The sequence below is a fragment of the Abramis brama genome (assembly GCF_963993115.1).
Source record: "Abramis brama genome assembly, chromosome: 5".
Lineage (NCBI taxonomy): Eukaryota > Metazoa > Chordata > Actinopteri > Cypriniformes > Leuciscidae > Abramis > Abramis brama.
The window spans coordinates 12,950,548-12,969,528 of record NC_139967.1 but is presented as its reverse complement, the minus strand read 5'-3'; the positions used below and the strand labels follow the sequence as shown (position 1 = coordinate 12,969,528).

Sequence of the window (18,981 nt, the reverse complement as noted above, 5' to 3'; positions counted from 1 at the left end):
ATGGAGTTATCTCAGTTGGGCAAAGTGGCGAGGTCAGACGACGGTGGCGTCCTCTGGAAATATGACCTCGCGAACATTCATGCGAAGCATTTTTACATCTCAACAAACGATGATCAATTCACACAAACTCTCCTCTCCTGTCATTGGCTGTAAGACCCTCCCTCAGAAGCTGTCCGCCCAGCCTCATAACTGCTCTATTAATTTAACCTGTACCGCCCGTCTACAGCATTCCTCATCTAAACAACATTTCCATCATTTCAAAACAGCAGCTGGATGTGAAAACGTCCGCCTCCTGTCCGTTACATCCCTTAATTCAATATCTTCCAGACCATTCTCTCTAGACATCCTGAGGGGGATCGGGTTTTTGCCCGGATGCGAAGCTTGTGCCTTTTTCAACATCGACTCGCCTCCACAATGGCCAGCCCACAAAAGCTCATTGTTCTCATTGACCGATAGCCAGGACACACAATAAACGAATCCATTTCTTTTAGCCCAGCTTCCTAGCCGAGGATATTAACAAACTGTAGTGTGACATTAAACTCAGAGAGCTTAACCATTTCTCAGTCTCAGGGTAGTCTGCTATTCAGCATCAAGGTTAAAGTCGGCTTTGATGTATGTGGGACTTTTGTTTAGTGAGCAGCTCTCAGTCCTCTCCTGTGAAACACGTCTCTTTGTCTTTCTCTTTATCTCTCTCTCTCTTTTTTCTCGTGCATACGCACACGTATGCGACAGATCCCGTACTCAATGTTGTATGTTTCTAGCTCTACAAATCATGTTAAAATCTGTTGATTTAACAAAAGCCTTGATGAATGGCGTCCTTCTCACTTTCTATTTCTCTCTCCCTTTCAAGAGTGCTGAATCCTTCCCAGTAGTCCATCTTGTCGAAAGAGAGAGAGCGGAAAAGTGGGGGAGAAGGGTCAGAGAGAAAAATGGCAGAGAGAAAGAAGGGGAGAGAGAGATTTTTCTCTTCATTAGCGGTTGTAAAGAGAGAACTAGCGGAGAGGTTAGAGGTTTTAAGGGATCGATGTTTGCTGTTCAAGGCTCGGAGTCCGGCAGGGGAGAGAAATGTGGCCTCTGTGGAATTTATGAGACCTTCCAGATGCGCACCTTTACAGCGCTTTGTGATCCTGTACACACATGCACACAGGACAGCTCTCGCCTACGCACACACACCTATAGAGAGCTTTGTGATGTCATCGATCTGCCCATCTATCAATTTCTCTTCTGTCAATCTCACCCACCTTCTTTCTGTTGTCCTGTCTAAAGCTCTGTTCATATTTTTTTCTAAACAGACAGGTAAATTGGGTAACTAATCCATTTTTATGAAACTTTCTTTAACTTTGGGTACGGAGATCATTTATGTCTTGGATGTCACATATGAGATGTCTTGGAAACTTCTACCATGTTTTATTGTTTTACGTTTGTCCAAGACTTAGATTCTTAAATTATGAAAATTAATAGAAATATTATTCCATGTTGAAAAATATGATCTAAACAGTGATTTTCTTTTTTTGTTTTCTTTTTTTGGTGGGGTGTAATTTCCACAACACTGAACGGATATATAAACTTAACGAATTGGGTAAATCAATTTGTATGATGCTGATGTTTCTTGTATGCAAGACTTTTTTTTAATTATTATTATTTTTTAACTGTATTGGAAACTTTTTACCATGTTTTATTGTTCATGATTAAAATATAAAGATGGCGAAAAACTTGTTTAAGTGCCCCTGCAACCAGTAGAGAGATATGAGGGTTTGGGGAGAGAAACAAGTGATTCTCGGTGTAGCTCAGAGAAATAATTCATGGAATATTGTTTATTAAATTGGGTGAGCAGGTCACAAGAGTGCTATATCTGTTGTCTTGGAATAAAAGTATAAAAGGAAAAAGTTAATACAGCTCTTGGTAAGACTAAAAGAGCTTTTACTAGAGAAGTTATTCTATCAATGTCAATGGATGGGAAACACTAGACAGAAAATTTAAATCCCAGGCCATCAAAGTGACAGATAATGATTATTTGTTGTGCAACATCTGTATTAGTTTAGCTGTGTCAGAATTTGTCCTTGACAGCCTCTAAAAGTGGTATCAATCACAGTCTGATTAAGTGCTATCCGATCACCAAAAACACGTTTATTTCAGGTGTGAATGGGACAATAGAAAAGTATCTTATGTCCGTTCTTGAACTGAACTCTAGACCCTGTTAATTTCTGTGTTAAAGCTGATCCGCAGTGCTTGGGGTGATCTGTCATTTAGCCAATGGCAGCTACTTTGTGTGTGTGTGTGTGAGGGAGAGAGAGAGAGATGAGGGCGAATAGGGGGAGATAAAAGAGAGGATCATGTAGATCCAGCTCCCTGCTGAGACACCAATCCCTCTTTATGGCTCGTAAAGACGCCTCCTCACGGCAGAGCCCAATGTGCGCACACGCGCGCAAACCCACACGCGACTCCTGTGCGCCTGAGGAACGGGAGGGAATGAGAGGGAGAAACTAGCTGGGTGAATAACCTGATTTTCACTCGCCGTTCCAGACCTCGTCGTCAGTATATCTTCTCACCTCATTTCCCTGATCGACTGAAATCCCACACACACACGCACAGGAGAAAGAGAGAGAGGGAAACTGCATGATGAGATAGCTGGTATCGGGGGCCCTGAGGTGAGCAGAATGAGAGTTTGTCCTTTTTATTGGCTGTAATTAGGATGAGGTCATTATCATGCGCCAAAGGCCTTTCACTGCTGGGAGATCATAAAATGCCACCTGAGCGATTTATATTCCACTCCCAGAATCCTCTGCAGCCTTCCTCACACATTCAAGAGATGATGGGATAAGAGAAGACCTTAAACGTATGTGTGCGCAAAAAACATAGCTGGAGACGAGTGTTATTGGATGTATTGAAGAATGGTTTAATACAATATTCTGATCTCATTTTCAGTGTGCAATTAACATGCAAATTTGTCTGTGAACGTTTCATTCATCTTACTTATACGAAATCTTAATAAATTCTTCTAGACAATATTACATTGTGATTTGTCTGTCTGTCTACCTGCTGTATGTATGTATCTATCTATCTATCTATCTATCTACAGTATCTATCTATCTATCGTTCTATCTTAATTATTTATTTATATAATCATAAATAGACTGTTTACTATTGTCTATTTAGAGCTGCTTTACATCATAATTGAATTCTGTTTGCATCATTGAATCGTTATTCTTCTGTTTATTACTGTAAAGTTGCTTTGAAACAATATGTAGTGTAAAAAGCGCCATATAAAAAAAGATGACTTGACTTAACTCTATCGTTCTATTGTTGTATTTTTCATTCTATCTGTCTGCAGTCGTTCATTTGCTGGGGTTGCCGTGGCATCTGAAGCGAGTGGAAGGAGAGCTCTATGAGAACGGTATGAGTAAAGATGATCAGCCTCTGCCGGGAGCCGATTTCACCTTCACTCCTGTCCACCTGCCAGGACTCAACACCACACAGCCAGGTATGTGTGTGTGCCTGCTACTTAAGTCTTCTAACATGATTTCTATACAAGTCTGATATTAATGATATTATGTCATTTAACACAATGGGCCTAAATGTCAAGTCTTTGCCTACAGCTAAAGATAATAGAGGTGTGTGTTTGTGTGTGTGTGTGTGTTCATTCAGAGTTTATTTGTCATTTAATTAATGTCAGTAAACAACAGTAAATTATTTTAGCTCAGATAACCCCTGAGTAGTAGAGTTTGTATTGCAATGTTAATTGAATAAAATAGAATTTTTATCTGATCCATTGGTAGGGTAAATGGGAAATGTGCCTATGCTTACATTGTAACTCCAAGATGTACATCACATATTTAAGAAGTTTAAGAAGTGCCAAAAGTAACTACATAAACAGATAATTGTCCTGAAATATCCTGAAGTGGTTATTTTTAGTACATACTGAATGTACACGTCTATCATTCAAATGTTTGGGGTCGGTAAGATTTTTTAATTAGTTGATTAATAATAATAATTTTTTTAGTCTATGCTTACCAATACTGCACTTATTTGTTCAATTTTTCAGCATCATTACTCCAGTCTTCAGTGTCACATGATCCTTCAGAAATCATTCTGAACACTGGTTTGTTACTCAATAAACATTTATTGTTATTATCAATGTTTTAAACAATTGTGCTGATTTTTGTGGAAACTGTAACTATTTTTTAAGGATAAATAGAAAGTGTATATATATATATATATATATATATATACATTTGGTATAGTATAATACAGGGTTCCCACGGGTCCTTGAAATCCTTGAAAGTTTGTGAATCTGAAAAAATGTTTTCAAGGCCCTGGAAAGTTTTTGAAAATAAACATACATAGAGACAGGTGCTTGAAAGTGCGTGAATTTATTTTGTGCAAGAAGTTTTCTGGAAATAATTCCATATTCACTCCAGTCCCCTAATGTGTTATTTCGCCAACACTTCATGGCCTTTGCATACTAGCTTGCTTGATTTGCACTAGTTAAGCGCATTTACGCGTTACGTTACCAGGGTTTTTCCTGCATAGAGAATTATGAGGCGGCCGCCTCCGTCTCTCGACAATAAAAAATAACTAGGGAATCACCGAAAACGTGAGGATGATTCTGTTTTATTTCATTTAAAGTAAGTGGTGATTGATAGCCTATGGTTGATAATAATATAGTCCTACCTAATGTACTGACGGTAACAATGTAGCGCTGTTGAGGCTCGCGCAGTTATTTATAACATATTGAAGTTAAAGGGGCTATATGCAACTGTTTCCCCAAAATAAACGTAACAATAGCCTTTTTATTTGACCATGTATGACTCAAACATCTCCTGATGAGCATACTGACACCTTGTCAGCTCACAGTGGGTGCACCTATAAGCCTGTATCCTATTTTTCCTATTTTCTGTCGGGTCGGATTTTTCGCGCGCTGTCTGCGGATGTGACGTCAAGCGCGTTCATGTTAAACGTTTCAGATCACTCTGCCACCACCGCTAGTCAGCAAACAAACTTAGTTTCTCAAACAATATATGTATTTGACTGTTCTTACCTCTGTAAACATAATGTTGACTTCTTTGCAGCGGATGACTTGTGAAGTGTGCACGTACGAGAGCGAGCAGAAAGGAAGAGCAGTTCCGTTTTTTGGCCACAGGTGTCAGTCGCGAGTTTAAATTTCAGAAAAAAGCATATAGCCCCTTTAAGAAACAATATATAGCCTAGGCTACACACGACCAGAGTGCTGTTTGCCTGAATGCCATCAAGATTGAAACCGAGACTGATTTCATAACAGTTCAATAAACAAATAGTTAAAATTAAGTCACTTACATTTTAGACGCAATGACTGTTTTTGTTCTGTTTCAGCAGCGAAAATAGTTCCAAACAAAGATCACCACAGAACCATCGCGCATGGCATGCAACAGTTGTTGCATTACTGAATGATTCAGCGTTTTGAAAGAATCGGTTGAGTCAAAGATTCAATTACCCATTCATAAACTGCCTCATTCTGAATAAATCAGCCGTTTGAACGAATCGTTTGAATGAATAACTCAATGACTTGCTCATTAAGACGGTCGCCTGCCGCCTCCTACTGGCGGTTTAGTTTCAAAGTATCATTCTTTTCAACATTCCTTATTTGTATATTCAAAAATATTTAAAAGAATCTAATTTAATACAGTTATTATTTTTCAATGTAAATTATTTAATTGAATTGGTAACAGTCTAGTGTCTTATTATTTTAATTTAATATATTGATCAAATTTAAGAATTTGAAATGAAAGATGGAGTATACACTTAATAAAATTAGGGGAAAAATGCCCTTTATAAAAGGTACAAAAAAGTAGTGTATTCAAACAGTAATGTAATGAAAGATTGAAACAACAATGAAATTAAACAATTTAAGTTTGAAGGGAGTAAAGCCTCTGTTTAGGCTATTAAGGAATTATGTAATTTTGCCAAAAGAAGAACTTTTATTTTAAATAAATGTTCATTTTAAATCAGCCTACTTCAGTGTGATATGTTACCATACTATCATGCTTAACAGTGATAATCTGAATAATTGTAATGTGATGATCAGATGCAGATATCTAAATCAGAGAATATAGGCGGTTTGCGGGTGGATTATCTATTTTTAACAGTGGATTTGGGTGACTCAAAGTGCACCACATTAATGAATTTATCTTTAAAATGTAAAAAATTTTCTTATCTTATTATTAAAATACATTAATAGGATTTTACCACCTCCGCCTCATTTTGAGCCAGGAAAAACCCTGAGTTATGTTAAGTGTTTCCCGCATGAGGTACTTGCCATGAAGTTCACGTGCGCATGAAACTACGATGGTACCTCATCGTTTGTTGTTGGACACAACAAATGTGTCCCCGCATTAAGTCCTTGAATTTGAGGGTATTGGACCTGGAAAGTCCTTGAAAGGTCCTTGAATTTGAAGTCAACCAAGGTGTGGGAACCCTGATAATAGTATATATATATAGAGAGAGAGAGAGAGAGAAAGAGAGAGAGAGAGAGAGAGAGAGAGAAAGAGAGAGAGAATACCATTTTTGTGATAGGGGCCCTTTATATATTTTTTTCAGCAACTTCCAATAGCCTTTACGTTATGATGCAAGGATGTTCTCCCTGTAGCAACCTACCTCAGGTGTTAAGTGTCTTGCACAAGGGCACAGACTGATCATAGTTCAAGAATTGCAATTTTTTTTTTGGTTTTCTAACCCAGATCTTTGACCACTAGGCTGCACTACCCCCCTCTGTATGAACTTATTAATGCACAGGTGTGCTTGTTCTATTAAAGGTAATGTAAATAACCTCACACCCGACAGTCCATAAGGGTTTCGGTCCCACTACCAAAGCTCTGTCTAGATACAGCAGGTGCCGTTTCATCTTTGCCGTCACCTGAATTTGACTCTAGACGGCAGAGCTTTTCAAAGAGTCCTGCAGATGATCACTTTTGATTCACATCAACCAAACCTCTGAAAAATACATAATTCTTTTTGACGTTTAGATGTGGAGATAGTGGCGATAGATGTGTTGATAGCATCAGAGGCAGGATTCATTTAAAAGCCCTCGGGCGCCTTTTTTTTCTCTCCACATTTTTTATGGAGATCTACAGCCTTTATGTGACCATCAGAGAACATGAGCTCAGTTGCATTATTTTTTTATCTTTAACAACTATCATCCTTAAGCTTAAATTAAGTGTATGCTTTTGGTATCTACCTTATTTAAGAGGAAATGTTTTTTTGTTTTTTTTAAATAGTTCAATCAAAATATTTCTGCCATTATTTATTCTCCTTCATATTGTTCCAAACCTACAGTATATGGCTTTCTGTAAATGTATGAAGAATATCCTGACCACTCTTTTATTTTCATATACTGAAAGTGATCGAGGACTGGGCCTGTCAAGCTTTAAAATTACAAAAAAAAGCACCATAAAAGTCATCTGCACAATATTTCAGTCTATTTCTCACACAAAGCTATCATATGGAATATGAGACGGAGACTATTTTGCATGAGCCATATAGAATACTTTGATGAGAATTTTATGGTGCTTTTGTGTCCTTTTTGAATCCTGAAAGCTCCAATTCACAATCATTGTAACTGCATTAAAAAGAGCGACCAGAATATCATTGAAAATGTCTCCTTTTGTGTTCCATGGAAGAAAGAAAGTCATACAGGTTTGAAACGACTTGAATAAATGACATGAACTAATACTTTAAAGCTTATGTTGCAGGCACACTTGGCAAACACTTGGTCCAATCATTTTATTCAACTTTTTTGTCTATGGATAAATCATGGAAATTGGAGGTATGTTACTTTCCATTTGGCTTGACAGATAAAGAGGTGATTCAGCGAGGCAGGGTGATAGAGAGGGGAGAGGTGGCTGTCGGGACACAGCTGGTCCAAGCAATTCCTCCTGGACTCTTCTGGAGGTTTCACATTATGGTTCACCACCCTGAGTATGTCAAGTTCAACATCTCACTCACACGAGATGCTCTGCTGGGTATCTACGGCAGGAGGAATATACCACCTACTCACACACAGGTAATCACATGCAAACACCAATATAGAAAATATAACCCAAGTTCTTTTATTAAGTGAGTTGTGCACATTATTTCATGTTATATTGTATAAATATGTATAATATATCTGTAAATGTATTAAAAATGTAAAAGTATTTACAGTACAGTGAATAACATTTTTTTTGTTTTGTTTTTTTACAATCGCTAGAACACATTTCTTAATATTATTTAATATTACTTAATATTATATAAAACTCTTCACAACATCAGTCTATGTGGGCTAAACTGTGGATCGTGGAATGCATTCAATTCAATATTTAAATATATTCTGAATCCATATAAAAAATGTTAAAAAAAATTGAGACATGAATGATGTTTTGGTAGTTTTAGTGCATTTTGAATGTGAAATTAGCACATGTGAAATGTGAAATTATTGGTTAGGAGAACAGTGTGAAGAGTTTTGAAAAAGTGACCCAAGTATTGAGAAATGTGAAACTATTAAACTATAATCGGAATTAAAGGAGAACTCCGGTCAATTTTAACATTGAGCTCATTTTTTTGTAAATTTGGAGTGCTGTCAGTACAGAGAACAACGACAAAAATCGGTGTTGCCTACACCGTGTTATCCTCTTTTTAAAATTTGCACCCTGTTGACTTCAATGGGGCAAGTTTTAAACCTGCTTTTAGCCTCTTAACATCCTTGATGTGTCATTACAAGTGCCCAGCCAATGTGAGTGATTCCTTCAGAGTTAACATGGTGAATCTGACTGCAGTAGATGTGAAAGATATGAATAAAAATGAAGTTAATTCGGCCAGCGCACATACCTGTATTTATTTCCTGTTTTCGGTCGAAGTCCATAGTAGACGATTGTCGAGTTCACGTGCGTGATCATAGGTAACTAAGCAACAGTGGAGAACTCGACAATCGACTACTGTGGACTTCGACCGAAAACAAGATGTAAATACAGGTATGAGCGCTGGCCGAATTAACTTAATTTTTATTCATATCTTTCACATCTACTGCAGTCAGATTCACCGTGTTCACTCTGAAGGAATCACTCACATTGGCTGTGCACTTGTAATGACACATCAAGGATGTTAAGAGGCCCCATTGCAGTCAACAGGGTGCAAATTTTAAAAAGAGGATAACACGGTGTAGGCAACACCGATTTTTGTCGTTGTTCTCTGTACTGACAGCACTCCAAATTTACCAAAAAATGAGCTCAATGTTAAAATTGACCGGAGTTCTCCTTTAATCACATGCTGATATTTGCAAAGAAAAACACCTAAATGAAAATGATTCAAAGACAAATTGTGGCAAATGAGTAAAGCTTTAAGTGGAAGTTATGAAAAGTGTCTTTAAATATATTGATTGTTTTATTTCCGGATCAATAAGCCGTGTCAAGTGTAAAAATTGTTCAACTTTTGTAAAACATGTTTTGATACCTGTGTTCTGATCTATTCTTTGGTGCTATAATATAAAAAATGTGCACAAACACATAAATTCATACAGGGGCAAATACTTTTTCACAGCAATTGCTTTTGATTGCATTAGTTTTATATCACCTGTATAATCATCCTAAATTAACATTAACATTTAAATTGACAATTGTTTTTATAAATAATTATAAAATATTTATTATTTATGAGTTTTGTGTGTGTTTGTGTAAGACGGTGTGTGTGTGTGTGTGTGTGTGTGCACGTGTGCGCGTGTGTGTGTGTGTGTGTGTGTGTGTGTGTGTGTGTGTGTTATCAAATTTTTGTATCTGTGCCCAGGTTTTGTCATGATAACTCATGTTGGTAAACGTTGTCTAAGTGCATATTGTTATGACTGGCAGATAACAAGGAGGATCAGGAGCGTATCTAACGAGGTGCTTCAGACGACCCCAACATGCTAATTACATCTCATTATTCAGGATATCATCCGAGATTAACTGTTCACTTTGCTCAAGAAATTAGAGCCCGGTGTAATTCAATTTAAGGCTTCTCATTTGTACCTCATTTGCATACGGGCTTGCATATGTAGGCGGAGGCAAAGCAAGAAGACTGGTTAATTGTTCCTGCTTAATGAAAAGGCTTCTTTTGTGTGTGTGTCAGAATAGAGATGTTTACACTGCCGCAGCTTCCACAAGTCTACTTCAGTGTGCGCGAGTGCGAGTCTGCATGTGTGTGTTCACTGAGGCCTGACAGATCGCTACTGCACTGAGACTGTCAACTCCATTGCAGCTCCCACGATCGTTCCTCAGTTTCTCTGGCTGTCATTAAAAGCAGTGGGGCTCTGGTGCGACTGCTGCCCTGCTGGCTCCTGCCTGTCAGCGTGAGAGTCATTACAGTCGATAGGGCTTCAGTGCCTCCACTGCTTCCAGAGTGACTCCGGAGGAGGAGAGGGACTCATTATAGCCAGAGGGTTCTGTAGTGCCTCGGAGAACGCCGCTCATTGATGTTTCTGATGTTTGTAACAGCTCTGTCTAAACACTGGCAATCCCCCCCAAATACAGACAGACAGACACACGCGCCATGTATCATTCCCAGTTTCCTTGGAGATAGATTCATACAACTTACAGGATGGAAGTGACACTGTAATGCAGGGTGATGAGACAGACGCTGAACACAGATACACGGATCGCAGGCTGAGTCAAACGAGCACAGATGGTGAGCTGTATTTGCAGCGACTCCAGACTTGATCTGGACTGGGTACATGTCGGCGTGTCTGGCCGTGTTTGCTCAAAATGCAGGCATGTTTCTCTGATGTTTATGGATGTTGAAGCATGGGAACAGATCAGTCCTAGTTTATGCCCCTAAAAATACAATGGGGAGCAAATGGGAGTGTGGAAGATAATCATGATTAATATGCCTGGAAATGCTACTGGCACTGTGTGCCCACACGTCCTGATTTTGCAGAGTTAGACAAGTTCCTGGTCAACATATTTTGTTGATCCTGGAACAACATTCCTGTCCGAAAATTTAATCCTAACCATATCCCTACCCCTAAATCTAACCCTACCTACTCATAAGTTGTCCTTAAAATCAGAGGGAAATGATAGGTGAATAATAACATATGTGACCCGTGCTGGCAAAATGTTGGCATAATGTTTTTCGCATACTATATAGTAGGGAAGTATTCAATTTCGGGCACAGTGTCAGTCATCTCTCTTTCTACAGTCTTTCTTCAAATCTCCCTCTTACTCACTCTCTCTCCTCCCCCATCATGAGTGTATACGCCCCCTACTGCTGATTGGCTACATGTGTTTTGGTGCTCGGTCAGATCCACTTTCAACAGCTCTTTCCAGAAACCGTTCCTTTAACTTTCTTAATTACTTATCTAATGAATATTACTTATTTACTGCTATCCTTTTTTATTATTTGTTACTCTCTTAGGTTTTTTTTTTTGTATTTGTATTTTATAAAAATGTTGCACTACATTTTGCACTATTACATTGCACTACTGATGTTTCATTTTCTTTCTTAACATTACTTATTTACTTTTTTTATATCATATGTTCCTTTTGTTTTTTAATAAAGCTGATTGCTATTTTCTTAGTTTACATTGCACTGTTACTATATTTCAGTTTACTTTACCTGCTTTATTTTGCACTACAGATATTTTTGTTTTATTTTTTAGAGAACTTTTCCACACTGTTGTTTTACCTAATTTTTCCTTATTTTTACATCCATCCTTTTTTGCTTACATTCATTGACTGTTGCTGTCCTGGTTTATTGTATTTATATTTTATTTTGCTTATTTATTTATCTTATTTTATTTGTCTATACTATTTGTTTTTTTGCCCTATTGATGTTTCGTTTTATTTCTTAATTCTTAATTTTACATGGTTTAATTCATTCCTTTTGTTTAAATTTAATTAAGCTAATTGCTACTTTATAAGTTTGCTTTGCACTGTTACGGCATTTCTTTTTACTTTATTTTGCACTGTATTTAATTTTATTTGTTCACACTGTTGTTTTAGTTAATTTTACATTGTACAGTATTTTACTTTACATTTATTAATTGATACTCCCTTAGTTTATTTTTATTTTGTTTTGCACTACTGATATTGTTTTTTATTTGTTCATATTATCTGTTTGTATTTTTTTTTTCTCATTAAATGAACAGGAAGTTATATATGATGCCATGCATTAACCCAGTGGAGACTTCCTACAGGTGCAGATAATGAATATGTTTGGTATCATGGGTTCATATTAATGCATCTGAAACTAGATTCCCAGGCATCAAGGCATTCGGAGAGTTTGTCAGACACACTCAGTTTCTCTGGTAACACTTTACAATAAGGTATATGCATTAACTAACATGAACTAACAATGAGCAATATATTTGTTACAGTAGTTATTAATCTTTGTTAATATTAGTTAATACAAATCCAGCTGTTCATGTTAATTCACAGTGCATTAACTAATGTTAACAAATACAACCTTTGATTTTAATAACGTATTAGTAAATGTTGACATTAGCAGTAACTAAGATTAATAAATGCTTTAGAAGTATTGTTAATTCTTATTTCATGTTTACTGAAGTAGTTAACAAATGCAGACTAATGAAACCTTATTGTAAAGTGTTGCCGTTTTTCTAGATGAATGTAATGTAGCATGAGTTGTTGCCAGTGTTGGGTGGATATACTTAATATATTTTTTACAGTTCTGTGGGATGCATGTTTTGGCAAGTATTGGACTTATAAATAGGAGCTTGTTTTTTTCGGGGGGTACGCCAAGGCTGTCAGCATCTAGAAGACATAGGGTAGAGTACAGGGGGCTGCTAAGACTCAGAGCACCAAGTTATATCTCCACGTTATGGATGGTCAGTGCCAAGGCCATGAATTCAACTTTAGATCTGTGCTATGTTCTTTTAGCACAATTTAGATCAGATACACATATAACTAACTAAATGTCCTTTTTCTCCAGTTTGACTTTGTGAAGTTGCTGGATGGGAGACAGCTGATAAAGCAGGATTCCCGGAATGTCAAAACTCTGAACGCTCCTCCACGGAGTCTGCTGATGTCTGCCCTGCAGGAGACAGGTTTTGTGGAATATCTTGATGTAGGCACCTGGTACCTGGCTTTCTATAATGATGGTCGCAAGATGGAACAGGTGGTAGTGTACAGCACACCCATTGGTGAGAGATCACGCTGGAAATGCAAATATTGTCTTTGTCTATTTCCTTATTTTCTTTAATCATTTTCTTTTTAATATATGCTAAATTATTGCATCATGATTGTATTTTTGGATGTAAAAATGCGTGCTTATGATACAAATAGGTAAATTGATACAAAACTTCAGAATAATTTAATTGTATAGTGAATTTTTATTGTGTTTGTGTGTTCAGAAACCATAGACGGTTGCTCCACTAACTGTAACGGTAACGGAGAGTGTGTCGCCGGACACTGTCACTGTTTTACTGGCTTCCTGGGGCCAGATTGTTCAAAAGGTATAACTCAACACAATAACACATCATCACACAATAATACATAATATAATCATGATCACCCAATGATACACGATATAATTATGCAAAAAAAATACATTGTTTAATTAACATGATATACATTTTATCTGTACAAGAATGCCATCAAACATCATTGCAATTATAAACTAAATAAGCTTTATTTTCAAACAATATTACAATCTGACAGTTACACAATGTTACAAAGATCTGATTCATTTAATTATTTATGCTTTTGTGTATATTTCAGACTCTTGCCCAGTGCTGTGTAGTGGTAATGGCGATTACGAGAAAGGTGTGTGTGTGTGTCACACTGGATGGAAGGGGGCGGAGTGTGAGGTGGAGGAAGGCCAGTGTATCGATCCCACCTGTTCCAACAATGGAGAATGTGTCAACGGAATCTGTGTGTGTGCTCCTGCATTCAAGGGCGATAACTGTGAGCAAGGTACAGCTCACACACACACACACACACTCAAATCTTTCATTAAAACATTTTCAGCTTTTGATGGACTAGATTCGTTTTTAGATAGAAAGATTAAGTTTGAAGCACAAATAAGCCTCATCTGCTTCATGACCATCATGCTCAGTGCAAGTGTGATTGCATGTGTGCGTATAGAGCTACAAGTCTGTCTTCGCAGCTTGTTTATGATGAATGTCCTGTAATTGGATTTTAAACACACTTTCTCCCATAACCATTAAGCTGAAAATTCATTGCTGCCATTTCAGTGATAGAGTGAGAGACAGAGAGAGCTAAGGAGAGAGACTCAATTTAATCCCATGTAGATCCATCCACCAAATTAGCTTTTCCATCAGACACCTTCCGCATCTACACACACACACACACACGGAAGTGAACATATTGTTGCTGTTGTAATTGGAATTTCCATGTATTTGTATCTTGTTCTTTTTTGTTATGCACTCTCTCTAACTGTGGAGATTTTATGTTTTGCTGTCTCTGACTCTGTTTTAAACACTATTCAAACATAATTCATTTTCTTAACGACGTTTGAGTTATAATTATTAACAGAGGATGCCCATAATTTCATATTCTGATTCAGACCGAATAGAGATTATATGATATAATTATAATGTATATTATTAAGGAAAAGATTTAATCTTTTCTACTACATTTACATTTATTCATTTTGCGGACGCAACTTACAGTACAAATGAGAAACACACACACAATATTTTTACATTTAGATTATCTTGGTCGTTATCTTACGCTCAGTTAAAAAGCATTAATAATTACAATTTATGTTAATCTTAAAATACATTTTTTTTTTCATACTGTACATAATAATATTGTGATCCCTAAATACACTAGCATTTAAAATGATTGATTTTTAGTGTTGTATTTTTAATTTATTTGGACAAAATGATGGAATTTTTACTATTATTGGCCATAATTACAACATTTATCAGCTTAGCTCTCTCACTTACCAGTACAACTGGTATGCTAAACTCAAATCTTGTTTTACCTACAATTAATTTTCCAAATCTATAATGAAAATACACTAGACAGCACATGAATTTCAGCTGTAATTATGGTGTTTGACACAGGTCAAAATATATGAGGGGATGTGTTGCGAAAACAGTAATATACTGCAATCACATGCTTTCCTATCTGGATGGGATTAGATGTCTCAGAGGTAATTTGCACCTCAATTTCTACCCGAATTGTGTGAAGAAAAACTTTATACGCACATATATCCTACATGCACCTGCAATTAAATGTTCATGGGTACTAAATCTCCTATTTCTGTGTGTTTGGTTGTGTGTCTACAGTCGATTGCGTGGATCCCTTGTGCTCAGGTCGGGGTGTGTGTGTGCGCGGTGAGTGTGTGTGTTCCGCAGGCTGGGGAGGTGAGAGCTGTGAGACGGCACTTCCTGCCTGTAAAGAGCAATGTTCAGGTCATGGAACGTACCAAGCCCAGACAGGGGTGTGTGTGTGTGAGCCGGGCTGGAGTGGCGACGACTGCACCATGGGTGAGTTACAATCAATGCACTCATATACAGTAAATGTGTACAAAGGCTTTCTCCATCTTATCATTTGTATTTCCAGCCTTGAAAGTGCTTTTTCATAATTTGGTCACGCGTCTCTCACTCAGAAGTTTTTGATTTTGGTTTGATTCGGTTACTATTGAACTCCGAGTTCTGCTCTTGTCTAACAGAGTAAAGCAGGGCACTATGTGCAGGAGTATGGATCGGCTCTTAATTGTAATGTGATATATATTGTAAAAGGGGAATGTACTTTCTTTAATAGAGAGAAAACAGAGTCATTCTTATTGTCTGATTGATTTTGCATCTCGTAAAATAACCTGCTGGACTGTAGAATTTCATTGTGTTTTACAGATGGAGGGAGAGGATTGCAGTTAAATGCATGATATATACCAGGCACTGTCCACGAATATGGTACACTTTGGTATCCCATTACTATTTTAAAAGCTTTAGCGGCCCAAATTCCATATTTTTAGGTTGTGAGAACTATTGGATATATCAGGTGAAGTACAGTATTATCTTATATAAAATGAACCTAGCATGAAGAGTAACCAGTTGTAAACGCATATAATGTGAAGAATTTTGCCCATCTCACCTCCAAGGTTTTTTTTTTTGCAATAGTACCCTATAACTGAAATCATACAACATCAGAATTGTGACATAATTTGTCATAATGTATCTCTTTCTACAGGTGGGACAAGAGGACAACTAAATAATGTCCTCACTTTCTCAGTCAGTGTTAAAAAAATATGTTAAAATAAACATTTTCCTTTCATTTATGGTACATAAAACTTTTTTAATAACTACAAACTAACATTTAGTCCATAAACTATCTAGCTATAACTGAGTGATAACATAAGCTGCTACTCATTCTGCCATTTTTATTTATTTATTTATTTGTACTTTTTTATTTGAGTTGGATGTATTAAACACCATAAATGATCATTACAAGGTTGCACAAATTGGAAACCTCACATAAAATGTATAGAAAATAAAAAATATTTTGTAATATTTAGTCTGACCTCTCCTGAGGCTGTCTATCAATATGTTTTGAAGGTTAAAGGCCTCCTTTCACTGTACTATTTGTTAATAGGGAAGAATTTCAGGTCCTATTTTGTACCCTATTCATGGACATGCCACCAGTTTCATCATTTCCTGGTTAACAATCATGATATTTAAATAAGAACACTGTTTTATTGCAGAGAGATTGCTTTTCTGGAAGATCGGCAGGATTTTGTAACTCAGTGCCTTTTGGCCACTGGCTAGAAAATGAAAGCATTTATTAAATATTATATTATCAAAATGAAATATTTATCAAAATGCATGAATATTACAGCATGAAACTGCCCGTTTTCACGGCAGAGCAGTAAAATTGATAATGTGTGTATTAATAAACATTCCAGTTTAATGCCCTTCCTGTCATTGCCAGACATTTATATCTCGCGTGTGATTGAGAGGAAGAACTCTCGTCCGATGTGCTTTATAGAACAGCAAGGATAATTTGTTTTGAATGGTAGAGGGTGATATAAGTGAGAAAGACAGAGGAGAGGCTGTCCAAACTGAACACTCAGTGCTGCAGTTACAGAGGAGGGATTTGGCAGCTGATTTTAAGTGACTTTTAAGATATGAAAAACTGTCATCTACGTTTGACCCGTCACGAATCCTGTAAGTACACGTCAAGACAAAGCTATTCTGTCTGAGGGCCAGAGAGCAGAGATATATTACCGTTTCAGGGAAATTGTTTTTGTCATAAAACTGTGGTCTTGAATTCAGGACCACAGTAACTTTTGGACAGTTTAGGCTGGTGTGATAAACCAGACTGTAGAAGAAGTGTGAATTTCTCCACTCTTTACGCTCGATCTTCACAACTGAAGGTGCACTGAATATTTTTTTTTACTAATTAAAAAAGTTGTACAAAATATGATTAAAAAAAAATGTTTAAACTCACATCAGATGATGAGCCTGTTTTACTCTACACAGTTTAGCTCCAACCCTGATAAAAACTCACCTGCCTATAGCTTTCTAATAACCCTGAAGACATGTATTAGCTTTTTCAGGTATGTTTGATTAGGGTTGGATCAAAATTCCTCAGGGAAGTTGCCCCATCCCTGCTCTACACGGAGTGGGTCACCCCCTTATGAGCACCGCCATGCTGACATAACACAACAATAATAAAGAATAATACATTTACTGTAAATAGTACTTTCAGCCAGTGTTCAAGGCGTGCTCAGCTTGTTTGAAATGCACCGGACAGTCCAAACAGAATGAGTGGAAAAAATGTCCAAACAAGCAGTCCCTACTGGAGCGATGAAACAAACCGTGACGACCGGCAGCAGCCATGCCACTGATCAAAACACTGGGACGTCAAGTGCAGAGTGTCAACACATGACCACACAAGACACAAGCACAGCAGGAAGAGAGCTCTCAGCTTTCCAGTCATGGTACAGTGCAGCAGTCAGCTGTGTACCAGCATGAACCTCCAACAACACTGAAAATCATTAGGATTGAATTCAAGAATGTCCATATACTGTATGTTTAGAATGAAATGGAGGAAAGACAAAAAGACACAAAACAAAAGAGAAACAGCTTTGAAGTGAAGCTGCAAGAGTTGGTAAACATGGTAATTCACGCATCCAATAGGTGACCCCTGTGATGAAGAAGATGCAGCATGAACAAAAATGTAGTCGATGATAATGAATGGTAACAAATTTATTTTCTCTCTGTCGCTTTGTGACTCATTTCAGAGGTTTGCCCTGTTCCCTGCAGCACCCATAGTGTGTGTGTTGCTGGACGTTGCCAGTGTGAGGAGGGGTGGGAAGGGACCACTTGTGACAAACAGGCATGCCATCCAACCTGTGAAGAGCATGGAGAGTGCAGGGACGGACAGTGTGTCTGTCAGCCTGGTTGGGAGGGAGAGCACTGCACTATTGGTATGTCTAAAAGACTGTTTGTATTATATTATATCACACTATTAGATAATATTATATATAATACTCTTCAAAAGTTTGGAATCAGTAAGATCCTTTTTTTCTTTTTTATAAGAAATGAATACTTATATACAGCAAGGATGCAATAAACTGATAAAAAGTGACAGTAAAGATATTTAACTTTCTATACTGTACATTTTAAAATATATTATAATATAAAACAGTTATTTGAAATTTCTGACAATATTTCACAAAATTTGTCACAGGTGGTTTTTGTTTTACCTGTGTTAGTTCTTGTGTCCTTTGTCCTTTGTTCATTTGTTGTTAAAGTTTCGAGGTATGTTTTCATTTGTTTCCATGGTTACTCATTTGTTAATTGATTAACCCCATCTGTTCCTTGTTTTTTCCCTTTACGAAGGGGCTGTTTACATAACACTGTTTTCAACTAAACCTTTATCGTTTCTGTGTAAACTACAAAAATATGCAAATTTGTGAAAGCGAATTTGTCTTTTTTGTCTTTTCTTGTCTATGTTATGTTGGTTGTGTAACTCTTGCATTTATCCCGTTCTCCTGCGTTTTTGTTATTTT

General features: G+C 37.1%; 1 protein-coding gene across 2 annotated transcripts in view; it reads left to right on the top strand.

Annotated features, from left to right (window-relative positions):
- Nucleotides 1-18,981, top strand: part of tenm1 (teneurin transmembrane protein 1) — a 155,502-nt gene that overhangs the window by 82,146 nt on the left and 54,375 nt on the right. For both annotated transcript variants that reach the window (XR_014606269.1, XM_084114746.1), the window contains exons 6-12: nt 3,332-3,481; nt 7,827-8,035; nt 12,928-13,138; nt 13,349-13,450; nt 13,716-13,910; nt 15,254-15,454; nt 18,211-18,396. Coding sequence is in view for 1 of the 2 variants with exons in the window: in XM_084114746.1 (XP_083970872.1) it covers nt 3,332-3,481; nt 7,827-8,035; nt 12,928-13,138; nt 13,349-13,450; nt 13,716-13,910; nt 15,254-15,454; nt 18,211-18,396 (1,254 nt within the window). In the remaining variant the exon portion in view is untranslated. The remainder of the gene's footprint in view (nt 1-3,331; nt 3,482-7,826; nt 8,036-12,927; nt 13,139-13,348; nt 13,451-13,715; nt 13,911-15,253; nt 15,455-18,210; nt 18,397-18,981) is intronic.